The 23,897-nt window shown below is 41.9% G+C and overlaps 2 protein-coding genes across 2 annotated transcripts; one reads left to right on the plus strand and one right to left on the minus strand.

Annotated features, from left to right (window-relative positions):
* The first annotated feature begins 1,139 nt into the window (after positions 1–1,139).
* Positions 1,140–5,292, plus strand: LOC141684190 (uncharacterized). Its single transcript, XM_074489031.1, has 5 exons — positions 1,140–1,551; positions 2,799–2,931; positions 3,629–3,843; positions 4,262–4,435; positions 4,741–5,292. Exons 1-5 carry the CDS (start codon positions 1,360–1,362, stop codon positions 4,825–4,827), a joined length of 801 nt encoding a protein of 266 aa, XP_074345132.1. The 5' UTR covers positions 1,140–1,359; the 3' UTR covers positions 4,828–5,292.
* Positions 5,293–21,989: 16,697 nt separating this feature from the next.
* On the minus strand, positions 21,990–23,650 carry LOC141685594 (high mobility group B protein 3-like). The gene is made up of 8 exons (XM_074490686.1): positions 23,525–23,650; positions 23,389–23,438; positions 23,058–23,150; positions 22,911–22,974; positions 22,750–22,794; positions 22,476–22,556; positions 22,322–22,390; positions 21,990–22,236 (listed from the first exon to the last, which is right to left on the minus strand). The coding sequence occupies exons 1-8, from the start codon at positions 23,648–23,650 to the stop codon at positions 22,219–22,221; spliced, it is 546 nt and encodes a 181-aa protein (XP_074346787.1). The 3' UTR covers positions 21,990–22,218.
* Between the last annotated feature and the right edge of the window lie 247 nt (positions 23,651–23,897).

The following is a 23,897-nucleotide window of genomic DNA, read 5'->3' on the forward strand; positions in this document are numbered from 1 at the left end:
ATTATATAACTTTAACAATACTATCTTCCTCTAGTCAATAATTTATAATTTATATATTATTTATAGAGGCATGAGTGAGTTAGAGACGGAGCTGTTAAACAGATAATTCGGATACGCATCTGCCTGTATCCGGATCCGGATCCGAATCCGAAACTTTGTATCCGGATTCGTATCCGAATCCGAAAATTTTTCAAGTTTAATATCTGAATTCGTATTCGACGGATACTCTCTGGATAATATCCGGATCTGAATCCGGATTTCGGTCAGAATTTTAATTTTATATTAAAAAATATATAAAAAATAGTAAAAATTAAAATTAATTTTTAAAAAATTAAGTTAAGTGTTAAAGATATACAAGGCCATTCTAATTATTTAAAAAATTAAAATTTATTTATCTTTTCAATATAATTGTGTTATCTTTAAAAGTTAAACTCAAATAATATTTTTACAGCCCGCAAGGGTCGACTCAGTTGATTAAAGAGTGGATAACTATCCTCTTGCTTACAGGTTCGAATCCCACGGGACGAGAATTTATGATTATACCTCCTGAGTCAGAGCATGTCGCTTAAATTCCGTTTACCTTGGTTCACATGTTTTGCAGACTATTGCATGAATTCGTAGGGTTTATTCAGTGCGCACCCGAAGGATAGCGGCTGCGGGTTACCTACGATAAAAAAATAATAATAATATTTTTACATATATTTATAATTAATATACAAATTATATTAAAATTCAATACATATATGATTAATTATATACATATACACACACATTATAAAATTAATAAAATTAAATTTAGATTTTTAGTAATTATATATATAATATTTAAATATTATATATATTTATTTTCAGATTCAGATATTATCAAATACGAATAGACATATATCCGTATTCGAAATTTTCAAATTCGAATACGAATAATGTCTATTTTATTGTAAATACGAATACAAATATCTCGTCCCAATTTAAATTTTTCGGATTGTTGGAGAGCCCTTTGTGGAGATGCCATTGACTCTCAACAAAATTGAACATAACGGGCCTAGATATGGCTGATTTCCAGGATATTAGAAACACGCTCCCTTTGGCGCGTGCAAATTCCCAAAGAAACCGCCTATATAAACAGAGAGAGAGGGGAGGGGGGGTTGCAAAAACCAAAAGAAAGGGAAAGGAGAAAAAGAAGAGATAAATTATCATCCAAGTGAAGTTTAGAATCACCGCCCTCCGATAAACCCTAACCTGTCCCAATCTCTCTCTATATCTCTCTCTGGGATTGAATTGATTTGTAATTAAAGATACAAGCATATATTGTTAGGACTGGTGAAAAGAGGGGGATTGAATAGAAGGAATCCGGTAGAGAGAATGTCTGCAATAGTGTGTGGGAAGAGATCTTACTTCGACGATCTTCCCAATTCACCCTCTTCGGTGTCCCCTCCTGTTTCCAAAAAGCTTCGTTTTCATTCCTCTACGTCGCCGTTTCGCTCTTCTACCTCGCCTCCGCGCCCCTCTCCTCTCGATCAACTCCGAGCTGTCTTCCCTCACATGGACAATCAGGTCATCTCTCTCTCTCTCTCTCTCTCTCTCTCTCTCCCCCCCCCTCCCCCTCCCCCTCCCCCTCCCCCTCTCTCCCCCCCCTCCCCCTCCCCCTCCCCCTCCCCCCCCTCCCCCTCCCCCTCCCCCTCTCTCCCCCCTCTCTCTCCCTCTCCCCTCTCTCTCTCTCGCTCTCCCTCTCTCTCTCTCCCTCTCTCTCTCTCTCTCTCTTCCTCTCTCTCTCTCTCTCCCCCTCCCTCTCTCCCTCCCCCCTCTCTCTCTCCCCTCCCTCTCTCCCCTCCCTCTCTTGTATATATTTGTGTATATTAATTGATGGTTAATCATGTATGTGTTTAAAGATGCTTTAACATCTCAAAGATCTAATTGTTTTTATTGATTGATTGTGTATTTTCACATGTAAAGTTTGTTCTTCTTTCATCTGAAATTACAAGTTCAGACATTTCATTCATTCATTGGTTAAAGAAAATCACTCGAAAATAACACAATTGCCATGTTTTTTTGTGAATGAAATTACAATCCAAGGCTACCTTTTACTTTTGGTATATTCTTGCTCTTAAATTAAAAAATAATCAACTTTAATTGAATCTCTTGTGTCTATCCTCTGTTAGTGACAATAATGTTATCACCTCTACGGTTTAGTAAAGTAATGTTATATGACTGTAAAATTCTAATAATTTTCTGAAGACCTATAATGTTTTTTTAACTGTATTTTCTTAGTAATTGTTCTACCATTTTATGATCACATACTATTGAGAAATTTAGCTAAAGCTCCTGATTACATGGATTCTTTCATTATAACTTTGTATATGTATCTTAGACATAAAAGAAACATACTTTGACAAAACAGCATTGGGTTTTTGCCTTCTCTTCGTAGCTCATCCATTATATCTCTTAGTCACCCGACTGTGGTACTGAATTCAATGCTAGTTTTTAAATCATAGTTTTCCCTTTCCAAGCTAGACCTGGTATTTACACAAGTACATCGTTTATTGTCTATAATGTATGCATCCCTGTCTTAGACTTCACTTCTAGATTCAGTTCTAATATTCTGCTAATGGGGAAGAGTTGCAGTTATTGGGATAGAACTAGTATTTAGTTCAATTGTTTAACATTATAAACAATTCTCCTTGTTTCTAGCTGGATTACTTCTTCTGTTGTGTATTTTCCTTGTATTTTATTCTGCAACAGATACTGTTGTATAAGTTCAACAACTAAACTGTTCCTTGAAACTATTTCGATATGTCTTCTAGCTTCTTGAGAGAGCACTTGAGGAATGTGGATTTGATGTGGAATCTGCCATCAAGAACCTACGCAATCTTTGTCTTGGATACACAGAGGGAAACTCAGAATCTGTAGCAAAATCAACTCCAAATCCAGAGACAGGTATTATGATGAAATTTTTACATTAAAGGCTGTATATCATTCCAATATTATCTTAGACTACTTTAGATATTGTGAGCACTATTGATGTCGAGGGTCATTATATCTGGAAGTGCAGCATTGCCGTTGCATGTTTGTCAAATAAGAGAATTTTTTAACAAACCTAATATATTTAGAGCCAATTTGGGACTTTTGTCGATGGACTTGATCAACTGAATGTTGAAAAAGTAAAAAAGATTTAGACACACGTTCTTGAAACACAGACACAGTTCCTCACGTTTCCAGTATATGTATGTGCGGGGAGGTGGGCCTCGCCTTTGCCTCTATATATATGTTATCTGCTACATCAGGTGTGATTGACTGAATCTGTCTATATTTCTGTCAAAATAAAGGTAACCAGTTTATGTGGTGTTTATCATCTAATGGGTTACACTTACACTATGTCCTTGTATGATGCTGAATGCAGTGAACGAGTTTTTAGTTTACTGTTACGTAGCCTCTCTGTGCTTATGTTACGTCAGTGTGATATCTATTTTGACAAGCAAATTGCATGTTTTGCAACTCTACCCATGTGGTAACAATTAGGGTGAGGAATTTGATAATGTCATTAACATAATTGATTAGAAAATATTTTACAGAATAATCTCCCAGTCTATATATTATTTAAGTAAGAGTTTAATGATTGAAGTGAAATCTATAGGTGTTGCAACTGCTGATGGAATTCCAGTTAAGGATAATTTGGCTCAAGATAACCTGCAACTTGAGGGTGTGGAATGGGTGGAACTGCTTGTGAGAGAAATGAAAAGTGCTACCAGCATGGATGACGCTAGATCCCGGGCGACAAAAGTGCTGGAAAGTTTAGAGAAATCTATCTCTGTTCGTGCTAGTGCTGAGGCTGCACAAAATTTTTACAAGGTACACAATTTGTTTATACCTAAATGTACTTGTAGTGCTTGCCAATACGTGTCCAAATCAGATTGCCTTGTATGTTAGTTGATACAGGCCACTTTTCTTTTTCTTTTTAATCAAAAAATCTGGATGTGTTTCATTTGATAATTTTTATGTGGCATGACACGAGGGAGGAACATATTCTTTTTACAAGGATATGTAAAAAGGATAGAATTCTTCTGCCTTGTTTTTTGCATAAAAAAGAATGAAGCTAAATAGACGAAGGTCAAGGGCCTAGAGCACAGCACTGCTAAAGATTTGAGATGACCAATTATTTTATAACCAATTACGATATATATTTAATTGTTCTAGCATGTAGACCTTAGTCCAAATCTCTGTAAATTTAATTATATTTGCCGAATCTAATATTGCTGTTATTTTGCAGGAAAATGTGATGCTGAAGGAGCAAACTGAAGTTATTCTACGGGAGAATACTATCCTTAAGCGTGCTGTAGCTATCCAACATGAACGTCAGAAAGAGTATGATGAGAGGAACCAGGAAGTGCAGCATATGAAGCAGCTGGTAGCTCAATACCAGGAACAATTGAGGAACCTTGAGGTAAAGCACAAAATTGTTCTCATTTTGTGTAACTATGTGCATTATGTTTCCCTTGTCAGATGTATATAATTATTGAAGTAAAATATATGCCTTCAAAGATATTCTTTGCAGCTTTACCTTCAACAAAAATGTATCGTTGTAAATGGGTTCTAGGGTTCGACTCTGAAAATACTGACCTTTGACATTTTATCTCTTTGTTATATAGTAATGGCACTAAAAAAACACTGAGTTTCGGATTATGTGTTTTTTTTTCTATTAATATTTTATTATTCAGGTGTTCTAAATCACTGTTTCAACGGTTGCAGGTTAACAACTATGCTTTGACAATGCATTTGAAGCAGTCTTTAGAAAGCAACTTCATGCCTGGAAGCTCAAATAGAGATGTGTTTTGAGTCCTCACACCATGAATTCAGAACAATCAATTATGTGGGGTCACATTACAGAAGTTTACTTGCTTGTGGTGCGGTCAAGGAAGTACAAGGAAATATATCTATAAATGGTGGTTGCAATAACTTAATTTGCAATATGTAGTAGAGTCAAGTTTATTTATGAACGATCATCACAAGGCATAATCACAAATGTGTGGTTTGTAATAGAAAATTGGCATATCATTTTCAAGTTTGGAACCTGATTGAAGGCATGTATTAAGTTATTTGAATAATGCAAAACTGTTTAATCTGTTCGGTGAGGCAGTACTCTCTTGAGTTTGAATCGGGGCAGACTTGATTATGTTCTTACCAGATTGTTCTGTTACAGTGGATCTTATACTGGACACATACAGATACATACAAATAATTTGTTTACAAGAATCCTTTTTCTTTTGCAAGTAAAGGATGATGTAATACATATAAAAAAAACATGTTTGCTCAAATCAATTCGCTGCACGACTTTTCTTGATGAGGAGGAGGAGAGCTAAGATAACAGGACCGGAAATCATAGAAAGAGCTAGTAGAATGTTGGGTGTTGTAATATCTGGAAATAAGGCGCATCCATATTTGATAACAGCAGCTCCCAAGACTGATCCACCTGCCAGCTTCAGCACGTACTTAACATCCTTCCCCTGTTCAAAATTCAAAATTTTATGTTTCTAGTACAATAAATTTCAATGCACACACATTTCTGATTCAAAAGACAAGAACCTGGGAGTTGAATGGAGCTGGGTCAGAGGGAGTGACTTTGTTGTTGAAGCTCGAATCATCCTTTCGAGTGGCTAGAATTATATGGGACTTGCTCGATATCGTCGGAAATGCATAAGAGAATCCACCGGCGAAAATTCTATCTGACCGACGGCAACTGAAGGATGAGCTTTGTACATGAGTCCCAATATGAAGATGGGTTGCTGTGATTGCTGTTGCTGCCATATCCTTTGGAAGCAAAACCAATATTCACCTCAAGTCCTGAATAGTCAATCATTTGCTGTACTTCAATTTTCGGGCTTCAACCTGATTTATTATGAGGCCCATGATAAAGCCCCAACTTTATCCACTTAAAGCTGTAGCAAGGCTCAAGTCCGGTGTCCGATGAACTTGTCTGAGTTCCAGGATTTTTAAAGGGTTTAAGTTAAGTGGGCTGAAATTTCTAACCAAACTCGACTCATTCAATAAACGAACTGTGTCAAGTTTACTCACAAGCTGAACGAGCCAATTTTGATCGCGAGCTCAACAATTAAATAATTAATTATAATTCAATTTATAAATAATAATAAAAATTATAAACTTATTTATATGTAAATTTTAGATGAATTTGAATTTGAGCCGAAGTTGAATGCATACCCAGACTCATTTAATTAAACGAGTCCATATTTATGTTCGAAATTAACACATATACGAGTTCGAGTCAAGTTAAGTTTAATTTAAAGAGTTCGTCCTCAAGCTGCTTGTGAGCAGTCATACTGAGACTTGAATTACACCCCTGACCAGAACCCTCCCCATTTTCCATTTATACCCGTATACAAAATGTATCAAAATGCCAATTACGTGTATTCATGTAATACGTCGCATAAGTGCCCGTGCAAGTCACGGGCCCTGTATACAAACTCAAATTATTGTAATAATTTTTGTATGAATAACATTGCAAACACCATAATTTTCGATACTTGTAACTTGAGTATTCTGCTCCTGTCGCTGGCTATTCCCGTGACAGGTTCATCCTTGGCACAATAGTTTAATTTGTGCATAGCATGTGAGGCAACAAAGGTCAAAGGCACACTATTTTGCTCTTATAAGTTTATTATAATATTGTATAAGGTAATGCAGAAGGCGACCTTTGTTTCTGAGAAGTGTGGATTTTTGAAGCAACCGTTTACGCGACTAGAGAATACTGTTGTTCAGACTTGTGTTGTTGCCTCCTCTTTGCGTTTAGCAGTGGTACTGCAACTTATTTACTGAGGATGAGTAAAACTATAGCTGCTCAGGCAGATGCAGGGAACACCCCGAATAATGTCAAGGCGCTCTCCCTTGATTAGATTATGGGCTATCTCTTTCTTGTTAGCTTCGTTGGTCTGTTCACGATTGTGCTTCTTAAAAAACATGATAGCAACTATGGAGAACTTGCTATCCTTATTTTCAGTGCTTGGGTTGGGCTTGATGGTGGCGTCCTTGCTGGTCTGGCTTCATGTGGTTTGTTGATGAGCATTGTTTCAACTGCCTCTGATCTTATGACAGACTTCAAGACAGGCTACTACCTAACCTTAGCATCGCCTCGTTCTATGTTAGTATTCTAACATTACTATTTCGTTTAAAAGCAATATTCATTCCCAACATTGCACCGCCTATTTTGTCTTTTCCCTTCTAGTTGTCTGGATCCTGCTGGTGGGAGGTTGCTTCAACTCTCCCTAATTAAAAGCTTTAACCATGTCATGTTTTATACCTGGCTGCTTGTACACTCGTTATTAATATTTTGATGTGCTTAAACTCGCAAGGTTACGTTACTTGATGCTAGTATATGGTGTACTGTACTATTTTAGGTATTTATTTTACCTTCAAGTTTTAGGCAAGTTTCTGTCTAGGCTATAGTAGTCTTGTCTAGGCACATAAAGTCTAAGATTGATGCCTTCATATAAACAAAAAGTTTTACTAACATTCTACGATTAAAAGAAAACATATATGCACACACAGAAACAGAGGATCACTACAGTAAGATTCCCTACAAATGTTATAGATATTGTCGTTTCCAAAAATGACCAAGTCATGGACATTCTTAAGTACTCACATATTTTTAAGCCATACGAAAAATTACCAAATCACAGGAACCACTGACATGTATACACGCAGAACAATGTTGAAACACCAATGGTGAAACCCTCTGATAAACTTGCATATCATAGCTGATAAACATTATGCAGCACAATTCAAACCCACAGAACATTGAACTGAAGGTAACAAGTAACAACACCATTTAATAAAGCAATCTATATACTAGAAAAGTGAGAAATACAAACTTGTATTGATTCTAAAGAGGTAGCTGCGCACACTAGTGAAAATCAAAATTTGAATAAGGTAAGCGATCTGATCAACAGATCAAATTCGTGAAAATCCAATATAAGAAGAGAAAAGGTTTATCGGGATCCTGATGCCAAAAAGACACTCTCCGGGAATGTCTATACTTCAATGAATGGGGTAGAGTCTATGTAACTGGCTGATGAGAGCATGTCTGCTCCTGATGTTTTTGTTCCGCTAAATGAAAAAGAAGGCATTAGTAGAAGCCAGAAATTGAAGAGCTATGGTAAATATAGTACCCGTAGTTCTCAACATAAAAGAAATTGCAAGGTCCAGGTTGTTAGGAGTTGTCCCACATCTTTTGTGGGAGGGGCAGTTTGCTAGAATATAAGCAGCAAGACAACTCCAATTAGTATGAGACCTTTTGGGAGGTGCCCAAAAACAAACCTGATAGTCCATATGGCTCCTGGGAGAACCACCCCCAGGCCTTCAGCTCCATACAGCTCCTGGGAGGCCTACTCCTAGGCTCCTAACTCCACACAACTCCTGGGAGAACTACTCCTAGGCCTTCAGCTCCATACAGCTCCTGGGAGAACTACTCCTAGGCCTTCAGCTCCATACAGCTCCTGGGAGGCCTACTCCTAAGCTCCTAACTCCGTGCAGCTCCGGGAATGCCTACTCCTAGGCTCATAACTCTACGCAGCTCCTGGAAGGGATACTCCCGCACACTACCACTCCTGACCAGCTTAGTCCCATAAGCGAAACCCTGATAAATCCCAACACGTGAGACGTTGGCCCAAGCACGTGACGGGGACAACTATCACACATCAATCATGGGAATAATCAGGCCACGTGTCAGAGGATCCTCAAAACATTCCTCGACCAGTCCCGCGCTGACGCGTGTAAAGCATCCACTCCCGCCAGGTGCCCTCCGCTCCCAGAACCAATGGCTACGATTCAAAGGTACCAACCCCAAAACCCTACCCTTGAGCTATAAATAGCCCAAGAAGGTGAGGTTTTGGGGTTAATCATTCTTTCACACTCATATACACACACAGCCACCCCGCATTCATATTCATCTTCATCTTCCCAAAAGCTAGTTCTTACTCTCACGCCGGAGGCGCCGCGGGACTCCAACCCCCCTTCCGGTGTTGTTTTGTAGGAACCCAACCACAGCTACACCTCTACAGCGGCGAAGGATCCAGGACGCCGTCGAAGGAGCAGCCCCGCCACCAGGAGTTATCATTTGGCGCTAGAAGGAGGGGCTCTCCATCCTTGGGTCTCGGTGCCCCTGGATTCACCTTCATCAGCAAACTCTTCAAAGAGTCCATTTATTCAAACTTGTAAGAACTCAAGCAACCAACCCTTTACGTAAACATGAATGTTGCTCATATCGGCCACGTTTGTATGCGCTCGTTACTTTAGGCCACGTTTGTGTGAGCTCGTTTTGTTGGTTAAGCCACGTTTGTGTGAGCTATCGTTAGTTTTAATCGTTATTGTTCTAGTTTGAATATAACTTTGCGTTGTACTTCATCGTTGAATAGTCCCATAAAATCGTTTGAACTGCTCCCAGGAAGCTATTTGCTAGTATTTGTCGTTATTTTGGGTAGTTTCTGCAAATTTCATAAAGCAACCGTAGACCGATATTCTCTGTGGCATATTGTTGTTGTTTGTTGTTGGTATTGTTGAGAAATGGCAAGACCAGGAAAGAATACCTCTGGAAGACCATCTGCTAGTGCTCAGGTCCAGGAGCCGGACCACTCCCAGGCCCTTGACCCAGGAGCCGAGAGAGAAACATTCCAGGAGCAACCACTACACACTCCCGTAGTGGAGAGAATTGTAAACACAAGGGATGCCAGAACCCTCATAGAGCTCAATCAGTACAAGTACACAAATGTCCCGGTAGCCGAAGAGCACATGGCTAACCTCACAAGCGATGAACTAGCAGAAGCAATCAGACTATACAGACAGGAGCATACCCGCCTCCAAGAAGAGGCGGAACTAGAGGAGGAGCCGGAGGAATCCGGGGACTCCCAGCAATCAAAGAGGTCGGTGTTCGACCGCATTGGAGCCAAGGGGAAGAAAAGCAAAAAAGATCAAGGCAAAAAAGAAGCAGAAGCTGCCAAACAGAGAAAGTTGGAAGAAGTCCGGGAGCAAATCAGGAAAGAAGAAGAAGCAAAGCTCGAGCTAAAGATCCAAAAGAGAATACAATTAGAAGAAGAGAAGCTGTTGACCAAGCCTAGGAGCAAAAGAACCCGGAGAGACCCCACTCCGGAGCTGATTTCTGATGATGAAGAAGAAGAGAAACAGAAGGACCTAAAAGACATGATCTATGAATTGCAGAGGAAGATGGACAGAGACTCAGGAGTGGAGATTGGAGAAACACTCACTCCTTTCAGCTACTCCTTAGAAGCTATCCCCCGGCAGCGGGACTTGAAACATTACAACTTTGACTCCTTTGATGGTCTGGGAGACCCGGAGGAGCACTTTAACTACTTTGAACAGATAGCGCAGATATACTACTACAATGACTTGACGAAATCAAGGTTCTTCGCTTCAACACTTAAGGGAGGGACCCAGAGATGGTTCAGCAGAATCCCCTCCCGCAGCATCCATTCCTGGAAGGAATTTCGAGCCTCTTTCCTCAGGAGATTTCGGGCGAACAAAACGCACGAAATGCACATGTGTCACCTGGAGACAATCCGGCAGCACGACAATGAATCCCTATCTGCATACATGCGCCGGTTCCAGGAAGCAATCAATAAAGTTTCAAATCTGGATGAGAGGGAAGCTTTAAGCATTTTTAGAAGAAATCTGGACCCAGAGCACAACGAAAGGTATATTGTGGAGCTAGTCAATAAGGAGCCGCAAAGTCTGGCAGCAGCTTATTCCATGGCCGCCAGATTCATTAAGGAAACAGACGTGCTCCAAGCAATGAGAATGACCCGGAATGGAGGGTTCAGGAATAAAAACACTGATGACCGACCGAAAGGAGGTTACCATCAGGACAAGAAATTCAAGCAAAGCAACCAAAGCCAAGAAAGACAAGCAAACCCGGTTTTCCAAAGACTTGGTCCTAAGCAGGAGTCGAACAGCGACCCAGGACCCGTGAAGCAAGCTCGGGAGCCGAAGCAGGAGCCGGACTGGACTCCTCTCAACATGACCCGGGAAGAAATCTTGAAAGAAGTCAAAGAAAAGCCTTTCTATTATCCTCCGAAGCCAATGCAAACTCCTCCGGAGAGTAGGCCCTACAATAGGCAATGTGATTATCACGAGACCCATGGCCACAAAACCGAGAATTGCTTATCACTAAAGTACTTCATTGAGGACCAAGTGAAAAAGGGGAATATGAACAAGTACTTAGTTCGGGACAACAGCAGAGGAGAAGCACAGAAGAAAGGAAAGAATATAGTCAATGTGGTCCTAGGCGGATCCTACTCCCCACCCGGGAGCCCGGGCTTCGGCGAAGAAGTACTCTCAATCCAATCGCTCCCAGACCTGGTGATATCCTTCAGCAGCAAGGACTATGAAGGAGTCAACCCTCATCACAATGCAGCTTTGGTTGTCACTCTGGACATCTTTGATAATGAAGTAAGAAGAATGCTCATAGACAATGGCTCCTCAGGTAATATTCTATTCAAGCACACAGTGGATAGAATGCAGTTAGGGAGCGTCCGCTCAAATGAATGTCGAGAAGACCCACTCTATGGCTTCGGCCACAACTTAGTCCCGATCCAAGGAACTTTGTATCTTCCAGTCATTTTTGGATCTGCTCCTAACCAAGCGACTCATGTCATCAAATTTTATGTGATCAACGCTCCTTCCTCATACAACGGAATTATTGGCAGATCAGCTCTGACCATGATGCAAGCAATAACTTCAATCTCCCATCTCAAGATTAAGTTCCCAACCCCGACGGGAGTCGGGGAGATTAAAGGAGATTACGGAGTTGCTGAAACATGCTACAACCAGGGGTTAGTTATGGCAGAAACCCATCAAGATAACAAGAGGAAGGCTACGGTCCTTCGCAAGCAACAAAGCACGAAGAAGCACAGACCCCGGACAAGGGAAGAACCAAGCAAAACAAGTCCAGAAGAACTGGCAAGCAACCAAGTCATGGTAGTGGACAAGACAAATCGAGTCCTAGACCAACCTCGTCCTACCATGCAAGCAACCGAAGAACCTGAAAAAGCAAACAACTATCTAAAGAAGAACTCTGAAGCTCGGATTCATCAAATGATCTCAAACAAAGAACAAGCAAAAATTGAAGCAGCAGTCGAAACAGAAGAAATCGAAGTAGATGCAACCAATTCAGGCAAAAAAAGTGAGGATTGGGTCAGGACTCGAGGAGTCCTTCAAGGAGAGATTAGTTTCCCTGCTCCGGGAGTATAAAGATGTTTTTGCCTGGAGTCCAAGGGACATGCCAGGACTACATGAGTCCATAGCAATGCACAGCTTGGATGTCAACCCCAACAAAAAACCAGTAAAGCAGAAGAGAAGAAACTTTGCTCCAGAGAGGCAGAGAGCCATTGACGAAGAAGTAGAAAAGCTACTCAAAGCAGGAATCATCAAAGAGATCAAATATCCGGAGTGGCTAGCTAACGTGGTCATGGTTAAGAAGTCCAACGGCAAATGGAGAATGTGCGTGGACTACACTGACCTAAATAATGCATGCCCGAAGGACCCGTATCCCCTTCCAAACATTGATCAGCTGATAGATGCCACCTCAGGACATGTAATGCTAAGTTTCATGGACGCCTTCTCCGGATACAACCAAATAAAGATGAACCCGAAGGACATCCCTAAGACAGCATTCATAACTCACAGAGCAGTCTACGCTTATGTGATGCTACCCTTCGGGCTTACCAGCGCAGGATCCACTTACCAAAGAGCCATGAATAAGATATTCAAGTCCCAGATTGGGAGAAACTTGGAATGCTATGTCGATGACATGATTTCTAAATCAACAACTATACAAGGGCATTTGGAAGATCTGAAGGAATGCTTTGAAAATCTAAGGAAGAACCAACTAAAGCTAAACCCGGAGAAATGCACCTTCGGAGTAGGAGCAGGGAAGTTCCTAGGGTTCATGATCAGCAGCAGAGGCATAGAAGCCAATCCGGAGAAAATAAAAGCAATCCAAGAGATGAAAGCTCCCAGGACGCAAAAAGATGTGCAGAAGCTAGCAGGATCACTAGCAGCACTCAGGAGATTTGTCTCAAAACTAGCAGAGAGGTGCTTACCTTTCTTTGATCTACTCAAAGGAGCAACCAACAAGAAAGAGGTAAACTGGAGCCCAGAGTGCCAGAAAGCATTCGAGGAAATCAAAACTTACCTCTCTCAGCCACCAGTCCTAACTAAAGCCAAGCCAGAACAGCCTCTCTACTTATACTTATCAGCAGGAGCACAAGCCGTAGGAGCTGCCCTGATCAGGGAAGAAAATGGAACACAGCAACCAGTCTACTACGTAAGCCAAGTCCTAAAAGATTCAGAAACAAGATACCCAAGATTGGAGAAGTTTGCTTTTGCTTTGGTTACAACATCAAGAAAACTCAGACACTACTTCCAAGGGAGGGAGATCAAAGTAGTAACAAATCAACCACTAAGAAAAATACTGCACAAGCCAGAAATCTCGGGAAGACTTGTTAATTGGGCTGTGGAATTGAGCCAGTTCAACCTAAGCTTCATTCCCAGGACTGCAATCAAAGCTCAAGTTCTTGCAGATTTCATAATCGAATGCAACTTCCCAGAAGAAGACCAAGAACCAATGGACATGGATCAGGAGCCAAAAAAGGAAATTAGTCCAGGAGCCTGGACCTTAAAAGTAGATGGTTCTTCAACAACCGAGAGGTCAGGAGCCGGACTCATACTCAGGAGCCCAGAAGGATTCAAGATTCAGACAGCTATATCCTTCAACTTCCCGGCAACAAACAACCAAGCAGAATATGAGGCGCTGATCGCAGGACTAAAGCTCTCCCGGACTCTAAGGGTCCAGGACTTACAAATTTACAGCGACTCCCAGATAGTGGTCAAACAAACAAACGGAGAATACATAGCAAAGGACCCTACTCTGGCGAAGTACCAAGCACTGGTTCAGAGCTATTTAGCTTCAATCCCAAGCCACCAAATCCTCCAAATATGCCGAGAAGAAAATGAAGAAGCGGATATCCTATCCAAATTAGTCCGGAATTCATCAGACCTAGACTGCTCAGTCTACTTCGAGGACCTCCACAAACCATCAATTGAATCCGGAGAGGTCTTGGAAATAGAAAGCACTCAAAATTGGATGACTCCCTTCATAGATTACTTGGACAAAGGGGGACTCCCAGAAGATAAAGGAAAAGCTCAAAGATTGAAAGCAAAAGCAGCCAAGTTCTTCCTCGAAGAAGGAGTACTCTACCGCAGGACCTTCTCATCTCCTACCCTGAAGTGCATTGGCCCAGAAGAAGCAAAGTACTGCTTGGCAGAAGTGCATGAAGGAATATGCGGAGACCACATGTCTGCAAAAGCCCTAGCTCATAAGATCATAAGACAAGGCTACTACTGGCCAACAATTCATCAGGATGCAATACAATTCGTCAAGAAGTGCAAGGAGTGCCAACTCTTCAGCAATGTATCCCGAATAAGCCCAGTCCTACCATCCTCATTCCTGTCACCTATCCCCTTCGCTGTTTGGGGTATTGATATCATGGGACCATTCCCTCGAGCAAAAGGAGATCTAAGGTACCTACTAGTCTCTATTGATTACATGACAAAATGGGTTGAAGCAAAAGCAATGAGGACAATCAATCAGCAAGACTGCATAAAGTTTATGGACAACATTTTGATGAGGTTCGGGATACCACGAGTCCTAGTATCAGACAATGGACCTCAATTCATTGGATCAGAGTTCGAGTCCTACCTCCAAGACCGCGGGATTAAGCACAAAAAATCATCAGTGGCATATCCCCAAGGAAATGGCCAAGTAGAAGTAACGAATAGAATCCTGCTCCGGGGTATCGAGAAAAGACTCAAAGAAAGCAAAAGTAAGTGGCCAGAAGAACTACCAAGCGTACTTTGGTCCTACAGGACAAGCCCAAGGACAAGCACAGGAGAAACTCCATTCAAACTAGCTTATGGAACAGAAGCAATGCTGCCTATTGAAGTAGGCTCTCCTTCCCACAGAGCAATAAACTTTGAAGAAGAAGCAAATGAAGAAGGACTCAAAACAAACATGGAACTAATTGATGAGGTCCGGGACCAAGCTGTGGTAAGAATGGAGAAATACAAGGAGAAAACAAGAGAACATTTCAGTAAGAAGTCAAGAGTCAAAAACTTCCAAGTTGGAGACCTAGTCCTTCGAGACACTGAAGCATCAGATCCCACAAACACCGGAAAGTTAATGCCCAAATGGGAAGGACCATACAAAATCAAAAAAGTCCTCAGGCCAGGAACCTACAAGCTCTCGAACATGGATGACTCAGAAGTGCCAAACACTTGGCATGGACTAAGGCTAAGGAAATACTATCAGTAGTAAAGCAAACAAAGCAACCAAAAAACTTGTAGCCAATATGGCAAGCAACCAAAATGTTTCTCCTTCTATATTGTATGAATGATCAATGAAAAGCTTTCTTTTTAACTTGAATACTTTCCAAAAGCAACCACTAGTCCGGACAAGCCATTAGTCAGGACTAGAGCAACCAACTTTTACTTAGAATTAATTTTCTAACTTAAAGAAACCACTAAGTCCGGACAAGCTATCAGTCAGGACTAGAGCAATCAACTTATCACTAGTCCGGACAAGACATCAGCCAGGACAAGAGCAACCAATTTTTACTTAGAATTAATTTTCTAACTAAAAGCAGCCACTAGTCCGGACAGGATATTAGTCAGGACTAGAGCAACCAATTTTTATTTAGAATTAATTTTCTAACTAAAAGCAGCCACTAGTCCGGAAAAGATATTAGTCAGGACTAGAGCAACCAATTTTTACTTAGAATTAATTTTCTAACTAAAAGCAGCCACTAGTCCGGACAAGCTATTAGTCAGGACTAGAGCAACCACTTTTACTTAGAATTAATTTTCTAACTAAAAGCAGCCACTAGTCCGGACAAGCTATTAGTCAGGACTAGAGCAACCACTTTTACTTAGAATTAATCTTCTAAATCAAAGTCCTCCACTAGTCCGGACAAGAAGATTAGTCAGGACTAGAGCAAAATTATACTTGGAAAAATATTCTAAGGCAAAAACAAACTACAGAAACAAAGTAAAATAGCATCAAGGAAAGCATTCATAACAAATTCACCGGACTCAATAAAGTCCGGAGCAAAGTACGAATATTACATAGATCAAACATATCAAAAAGTCATTAACAAATAGCAAGTCAAGCGTCCGGAGCACGGGGAAGAATGAAACTGGGACAGGGGCCGTCAAATGGCTCCGGTTCCCCCAATCCGAGCTCAATTTCTTCCTTAGCCTTGATAAACTCGGAGACGAAGCTATCCCAATCGGCCTCCGGATTAGTCTTGATGTGTCGCTCAGCAACCAGCCAGCAGCGAGCTATCTCCGGAGCACCAGCATTGGCAAGGGCCCTATCGTACTCCTCAGATCTTTTAAACTCATCAATAACCTCAGCCTCCGGACGAACAGCAGACATTCGCCTCCGGAGCTCTACCAATTCGGATTTTAAATCAGAAACCTCCCTCTCCGCGTTATCAGCCCGGATAGTCACTTCATTCAGATTCTTGTTCAACCCGGACAAAGAATTATCCTTCTCAATGATTTGGTCCCGGAGCCGATTAATCTCAGCATCCTTATCAGCAACAGAGCTCCGGAAACCTTTAATCTCATTATAAGCAAGAGAGGCGGATCCGGCCATATATCCACCAAGCTACAAAAGACATATAAACTCAGAAAAATATTCTAAGGCAAATCAAGGCAAGAAACAAGAACAGAAAGAAAATACCTGACCCCAGAGCCGGGAACACTCCTTCATTGTGGCATCGAATCCGGACTCATTCATCTTGCTCCACTGAGGTTGAGTCGGAATCCCAGCCATGAACCGCGCCACCTTTTCCTCCAGCCCCGAACCACCTTCATCCGGACAATCCACATCAGCTGCTTTCCCTTTGCCAGCCCCGGACCCAGAGCCAGCTTCATAGTTTTCAGCCCTAGGAGGTTTCGACCCAACAGTCCGGAGCCTCTTCCTCCTACGCCCAGAGTCAGCACCCGGAACTTCCCCAATAGGACCTAGATCCTCAAGATTGTCAAACTCATTACCCATATCCAACTCAACATTGTGCTCCGGAGTGGATTGGTTTAAATGAACTTCAGGCTCCGGATTGGGGACGGCATTGCTCTGTGATCCCTCCTCGGCCGAGGCGTTAGATCCGGAGCCACCAGCAGCATTTTTCTTTGGCAACTTGAAAGCCTTACCCAAACCTTTCAAAGCATCACTGTAAGCGGAGGACGACATGTCCGGATTATAATGTGGCAAACCTGCAGGAAACAAACAAAAAACACAAGTCAAAAACAAGAAGCAAAAACAAAGGGGAGCAAAAAAAAAAACATTTAAAAGGTCCGGACAAGAAAGAAAACTACTCACAGCCCAGCCTATGCAAAGTTCTATGATTCATAAAGGTGTCTCGGGTCATCTGGAAACCCAGAGATTCACAAAATGCAAAAATTAACCGGAGAGCGTCACCCCGGAGCACATCCCTGCGGAAGCGAGTCCGGACTCCTTCCGAAGCTATATGGGGTAGATAGTACAAGTCCAAACCCCGGAGCAGGATCAACTCCCCATTCCAAAACTTCAGCGAAGATTGCTGAATAACGGGCCTATATGAGCCACCATATCCACACTCCGGAGCCCGGAACCGAAGCTCGTATAACGGGAACTGGCTAGACCGGACTAAATGAAAGATGTGATGCCACAGCTTGAACGTGGGCTGAACTTTAAATTGATTGCAGGTGGCAATGAACCAAGTCATCCACTTAATTCCATTAGGCGTTATCTGCATTGAAGAGATCTTGTACACATATTTGCACAAATGTTTTAGAAACAAATGCCAGTGTGGGTTCCATCCAGACCGGAGATGCTCCAACCACACGGGAACGAAGCCATCAGCCGGCCTATGATGAGCCCTCTCGTCCGGAGTCGGCCACCTCCACTCAATCCGGGGATCCAACTGAAAAGCAGCCCGGACCGCCGAATCCTGGGCTTCATTATCTAGCCCAGCATACTCATCCTTTAACTCATAGTGCTCCTTGGCCACTATGCTGTTCGCAAACTTCCTATCAAAAGCTTCCCTATCATAGGGCCCCGGCCCAGCATTCTCCTGCCTAGCATATCCGGACCTAACGCTCCTAAAATAAAAACTGTTTTCTATCTCCTCACTCTTAGTAACAAAATAACCAAGATTCTCCACCCAGAGCCCCTCCGGACTACACGGTACCTTTCTCGAAGATATCTTAGCAACTGTAAGCTTCGTTATGGCCTCGGAGTCCGAAGTAGAAGCTTTCTTACCCATTTCAACCCGCTCAGAATCAGCAGAAGACTCAGAACCTGAACTAGACGGCCCCGGATAGCAAGTTACGAAAGCCTTGGCAAGAGCTTTAGTCCGGACCATAAACCTAAAACAAGTGACCAAGGTTAGTCTAAAACTCCTACAGTTTATTTATCTTTGAAGCTACATGGTCCGGACTACCCCATTATTCATTTTTATCACAAGTTAAAATCGACAGTCCGGAGACCCAACAAAGAAAACACCCCTAAACAAACGCTCCAGACTGCAAAAACCCCGAAGCCATTACTCCGAACTCAAACAACACACAAACACATAAACGCAAACCAATTGCAAATTCCAAAACCTAGCCTATTAGTCCGGACTAAGTATCCAAGTCCGGACCCTAACATAAAACCCTAATTCCATAAGCAATATCAATACAGAATCAAAAACCAAAACATGCCCACAAACACATATATATATACACATACATACAGCAAAACAACAACAACGAAACGCAAGAACACATAAACAATACAACCAAACAATGAGGACAACGGAAGAATCAAAGTAAAGACACAAACAGGGAAATATAGCAAAACTTACGAGACTGATATAACGGAGCGACTGGGGACGACCAATAATCAACCACAGGCCAAGCTACAGCGACAGGTAACGACGGCAAGAACAGCAAAGAAAGACCTCGAGAGAAAGAAATAAAAACAAAGAAGAAGAATTGAAGAAGCAATAAAAAGAAAACAAAGAAGGCAGCGCCTCCTTTTATAGGGGGTAAAAAACTAAAAAACCATGCCACGTGGCACGATCCCAGCCGCCCATCACGAGCAGTCATTATTGAAGAGTCATTATTACAGCACGTCTTTTGAAAAAGACAACTGTAACAATTCAAATAATTGGGGGGAAATTCCCCAAAACCGTTTCAACTTCCAAGTCCGGACTACATAAATCAACGAAATCCGAACTGGGGGGCAAGAAAAGCTCAACTCCTGCTAAAGACAACCACCTTAGTCCTGATTCGCTGAACTCAACGAAATCCGGACTGGGGGGCAAGAAAAGCTCAACTCCTGCTAAAGACAACCACCTTAGTCCTGATTCGCTGAACTCAACGAACTCCGGACTGGGGGCAAGAAAAGCTCAACTCCTGCTAAAGATAACAACCTTAGTCCTGATTCGCTGAACTCAACGAACTCCGGACTTGGGGCCAAGAAAAGCTCAACTCCTGCTAAAGACAACCACCTTAGTCCTGATTCGCTGAACTCAACGAAATCCGGACTGGGGGGCAAGAAAAGCTCAACTCCTGCTAAAGACAACCACCTTAGTCCTGATTCGCTGAACTCAACGAACTCCGGACTGGGGGCAAGAAAAGCTCAACTCCTGCTAAAGACAACAACCTTAGTCCTGATTCGCTGAACTCAACGAACTCCGGACTTGGGGCCAAGAAAAGCTCAACTCCTGCTAAAGACAACAACCTTAGTCCTGATTCGCTGAACTCAACGAACTCCGGACTGGGGGCAAGAAAAGCTCAACTCCTGCTAAAGACAACAACCTTAGTCCTGATTCGCTGAACTCAACGAACTCCGGACTGGGGGCAAGAAAAGCTCAACTCCTGCTAAAGACAACAACCTTAGTCTTGGTTCGCTGAACTCAGCGAACTCCGGACTGGGGGCAAGAAAAGCTCAAAACAACCAAAAACTCATGTTCTACAAATATACCCAAATTCACTCCCCCATCCAGAAAATCTGCATAAGGGAGTGGGGGGCACATGATAGTCCATATGGCTCCTGGGAGAACCACCCCCAGGCCTTCAGCTCCATACAGCTCCTGGGAGGCCTACTCCTAGGCTCCTAACTCCACACAACTCCTGGGAGAACTACTCCTAGGCCTTCAGCTCCATACAGCTCCTGGGAGAACTACTCCTAGGCCTTCAGCTCCATACAGCTCCTGGGAGGCCTACTCCTAAGCTCCTAACTCCGTGCAGCTCCGGGAATGCCTACTCCTAGGCTCATAACTCTACGCAGCTCCTGGAAGGGATACTCCCGCACACTACCACTCCTGACCAGCTTAGTCCCATAAGCGAAACCCTGATAAATCCCAACACGTGAGACGTTGGCCCAAGCACGTGACGGGGACAACTGTCACACATCAATCATGGGAATAATATCCTCAAAACATTCCTCGACCAGTCCCGCGCTGACGCGTGTAAAGCATCCACTCCCGCCAGGTGCCCTCCGCTCCCAGTACCAATGGCTACGATTCAAAGGTACCAACCCCAAAACCCTACCCTTGAGCTATAAATAGCCCAAGAAGGTGAGGTTTTGGGGTTAATCATTCTTTCACACTCATATACACACACAGCCACCCCGCATTCATATTCATCTTCATCTTCCCAAAAGCTAGTTCTTACTCTCACGCCGGAGGCGCCGCGGGACTCCAACCCCCCTTCCGGTGTTGTTTTGTAGGAACCCAACCACAGCTACACCTCTACAGCGGCGAAGGATCCAGGACGCCGTCGAAGGAGCAGCCCCGCCACCAGGAGTTATCAAAACCCGTGCTAATTGGAGTTGTCTTGCTGCTTATATTCTAGCAAACTGCCCCTCCCACAAACGATGTGGGACAACTCCTAACAATCTCCCCCTTCACACATCGGGCCCGACACCTGTCGACTCTGCCTCCTTCAGTGTGACCAGGCTCCCCCTCGACCCATACTGAAAGTTCATCTCGCTATCTGCTCCCCCTAGGCCCATACTGTAAGGCCCGTCTGCCTTTTCTTTGAGCCCATTCTGGGGCAAGCCCATCTGCCTCTTCCTAGGTCACTTCTGGAGCCCACGTGAGATTGTTATGGACCGTCACAACCATAACTCTGATACCACTTGTTGGGCTTGCTGAGCACGCCTTAACTCCACATTAGTATGATATTGTCCGCTTTGGGCCGAGCCCGCACGGATTTGTTTTTGGGCACCTCCCAAAAGGCCTCATATTAATTGGATTGGAGTTATCTGACTGCTTATATTCTAGCAAACTGCCCCTCCCACAAACGATGTGGACAACTCCTAACACAGTTGGTGGAAAAAGATATTCTAGGAATATGATCGACTATAATAGCCGTAAACAACTGAAGGTGAATTGTAATCCAACTCGTTAGCCTAAGCTTATAGCATATATTGATTGTCAACATAGTGGGAAGCTTTCTGATGATTCGCCATACCATAAATGAATAATAGCCTTTTGAGCATGAGTGGAACCTTACGCGAATGTGAGAAAGGGCCTAATAATGTTCAGAAACGTCTTTTCACTGTCAAAGACTTGGAAGTTTATTGTTTTGCCTACACTACTCTTACATCTTTTCTCTGTTCTTTGTTGAATAGTGTTCTAATGAATAATAAAAATATTATACCAACTATGCAGGCATCAGGAGTCATGGTACACTACCTCCACGGCAAACCTGTGAAAGTACTCACATTTTTTTAAGCCATACTAAAATTTACCAAATCACAGGAACAGCTAACAAGTATACACACAGAACAATGCTAAAACACCAATGGTGAAACCATCTGATAAAACTTGCATAACATAGCTAATTAACATTATGCAGCAGAAATCAAACCCATAGAACACTAAAAACTGAAGGTAACAAGTAACAACCCCTTTTAATGAAGCAATCCCCATTCACTAGAAAATTGTTGTTATACCAAACAGAAGCAAAATAGATCATTACATCGGATTCCTGTGCATACTGAGTTCAAGACTTCAATAAGGGAGAACATATAGACTGCAACTGTACTACTAGCAACATGATACACCTATATAGTAATCTATCACCATAAAGTAGCTCAAGCCACGTTCCTCAATCATCATCTTCATCCTACAGAACAACCATTTTCACAGTATTAATAAATCAACAGACTTGCAGCAGTTACCGCATAATGTAAACATGTAAATCTACACACCTCTTTACTCGCAACTGCATCATAAACCTCAGACTTGGACTTATCAGATCCCTCATCATTAGAACCAGCCTAAAGTCAATCCAGTGTTATATTCTCAACACTACAAAAGCAGATATAAAAGAAATGAAAAGAATACAAATTACACATCAAATACCTGTTCCCTTTCATAGATTTCCATTTTCTTTTCATAATCCTTCTTTCTCTGCTGTGCTTGAGCTACATAAGAAGCTTTCTCCTACACATTGTCATATAAATAAAAATAAAGTATGCTTAAAATGCTCTAAGAACATCCGATTGAATACATAACAATGCAATTAATCAACACGAACATTAGCTAAGAAACAGATACAAAAATATATACAGCCCGTGACACCATCACAATCAATCAACATAGACAGTGACTAATGAGAGATAAATGTAACACATACAGCCTGTGACATCATCTTCCATTTCTCGCCGCCAGCTTTAGCAATCTGTTTACAAAACAATCAGTAAGAAAAGTAAAAACATCTTATATCTATCATAAATGAATCTCCACAAATATATACAGAATTGTTTAATAACAACAAAAGAGGACACAATTACTCACAGCAGCAAAAGACTGATTAGCAGTTCCAGGATGATTTTCTTTGAACTCCACTCGGAAACTCTCCCTGCACCAACAATCTAACTCAAATTATATACATCAACAAACAGTAAACAGAGAGGTAAAAAACAATGTTGCGGAATCACATACATGAAAATGAAGAAAGCAGTTGCAGGCCTCTTCGGCTTGTTAGGGTCCTTAGCAGCCTTCTTTTCCTTCTTAGTCTTTTGCTTCACACCAAGCCTATCACCATTACAAACACAGATCAACAACAATCACATAATCAATTACACATATTAACATATCACCGTAATAAACTGATCAAATCAAACAGATCAAAAATCACATATCCAATCACATGTATTAATCACAGAGATTAATCGGTACATAGAGAAACGAAACAAACAAGAGAGGCGAAGAATCGAATAGAATAGAATATATAAACAGATAAAAATGAAATGAAAATGAAGAAATTACTAACCGACTATCAGCAGTAGAAGATTCGATCATAGTTTTGAGTCCTTTCATAGCCTGGAAAATGAAAAGGTGTTAGTCACAAACAGTAAATAAATATATACATACACATACAGATGAAGCTTAATGTGATGTGACCTTACAGAGTATGTTTGAGATGAAAATTTGAAATGAAAATTTAACCACAAAACAGAATGCACGCACAAACTATGAGGGTGGTAAAGTGGATTATATAGAGACACTCCACCACGACCTATGTCACCAAACATTTAGGCGGGATCTCAAAATTATAATGCCGCCTCTCAGTAACTTTTTGCTTATTGGGCTGCCCCTTCCATTTTACTAGTAGTTCTCTATTCATTTTTCGGTGGGTCTTCAACAAAGCCCAAAATATTGGTTCTTGTTTGTTAGAGCAAGTCCCACGGACCGGTAACTCATTATTTATATGAAAAATATATCAGTCCCTCTGTACATAGTTACATGTTAATTTTGATTTTCTTTTATAATTAAATTGAA

Source organism: Apium graveolens, chromosome 9, assembly GCF_009905375.1.
Source record: "Apium graveolens cultivar Ventura chromosome 9, ASM990537v1, whole genome shotgun sequence".
Taxonomy (NCBI): Eukaryota; Viridiplantae; Streptophyta; class Magnoliopsida; order Apiales; family Apiaceae; genus Apium; species Apium graveolens.

What these genes read in the sequence shown, in the direction of transcription:
- LOC141684190 (XM_074489031.1), top strand. Translation starts at nt 1,360, where the DNA reads ATGTCTGCAATAGTGTGTGGGAAGAGATCTTACTTCGACGATCTTCCC. An exon ending in TCCCTCACATGGACAATCAG is followed by an intron (nt 1,552 to 2,798) that starts GTCATCTCTCTC and finishes TATGTCTTCTAG; the next exon opens with CTTCTTGAGAGAGCACTTGA. An exon ending in AACTCCAAATCCAGAGACAG is followed by an intron (nt 2,932 to 3,628) that starts GTATTATGATGA and finishes TGAAATCTATAG; the next exon opens with GTGTTGCAACTGCTGATGGA.
- LOC141685594 (XM_074490686.1), bottom strand. Translation starts at nt 23,650, where the DNA reads ATGTTTGGTGACATAGGTCGTGGTGGAGTGTCTCTATATAATCCACTT. An exon ending in CTAATCAGTCTTTTGCTGCT is followed by an intron (nt 22,795 to 22,910) that starts GTGAGTAATTGT and finishes TTTTGTAAACAG; the next exon opens with ATTGCTAAAGCTGGCGGCGA. An exon ending in GGAAGATGATGTCACAGGCT is followed by an intron (nt 22,557 to 22,749) that starts GTATGTGTTACA and finishes GACAATGTGTAG; the next exon opens with GAGAAAGCTTCTTATGTAGC.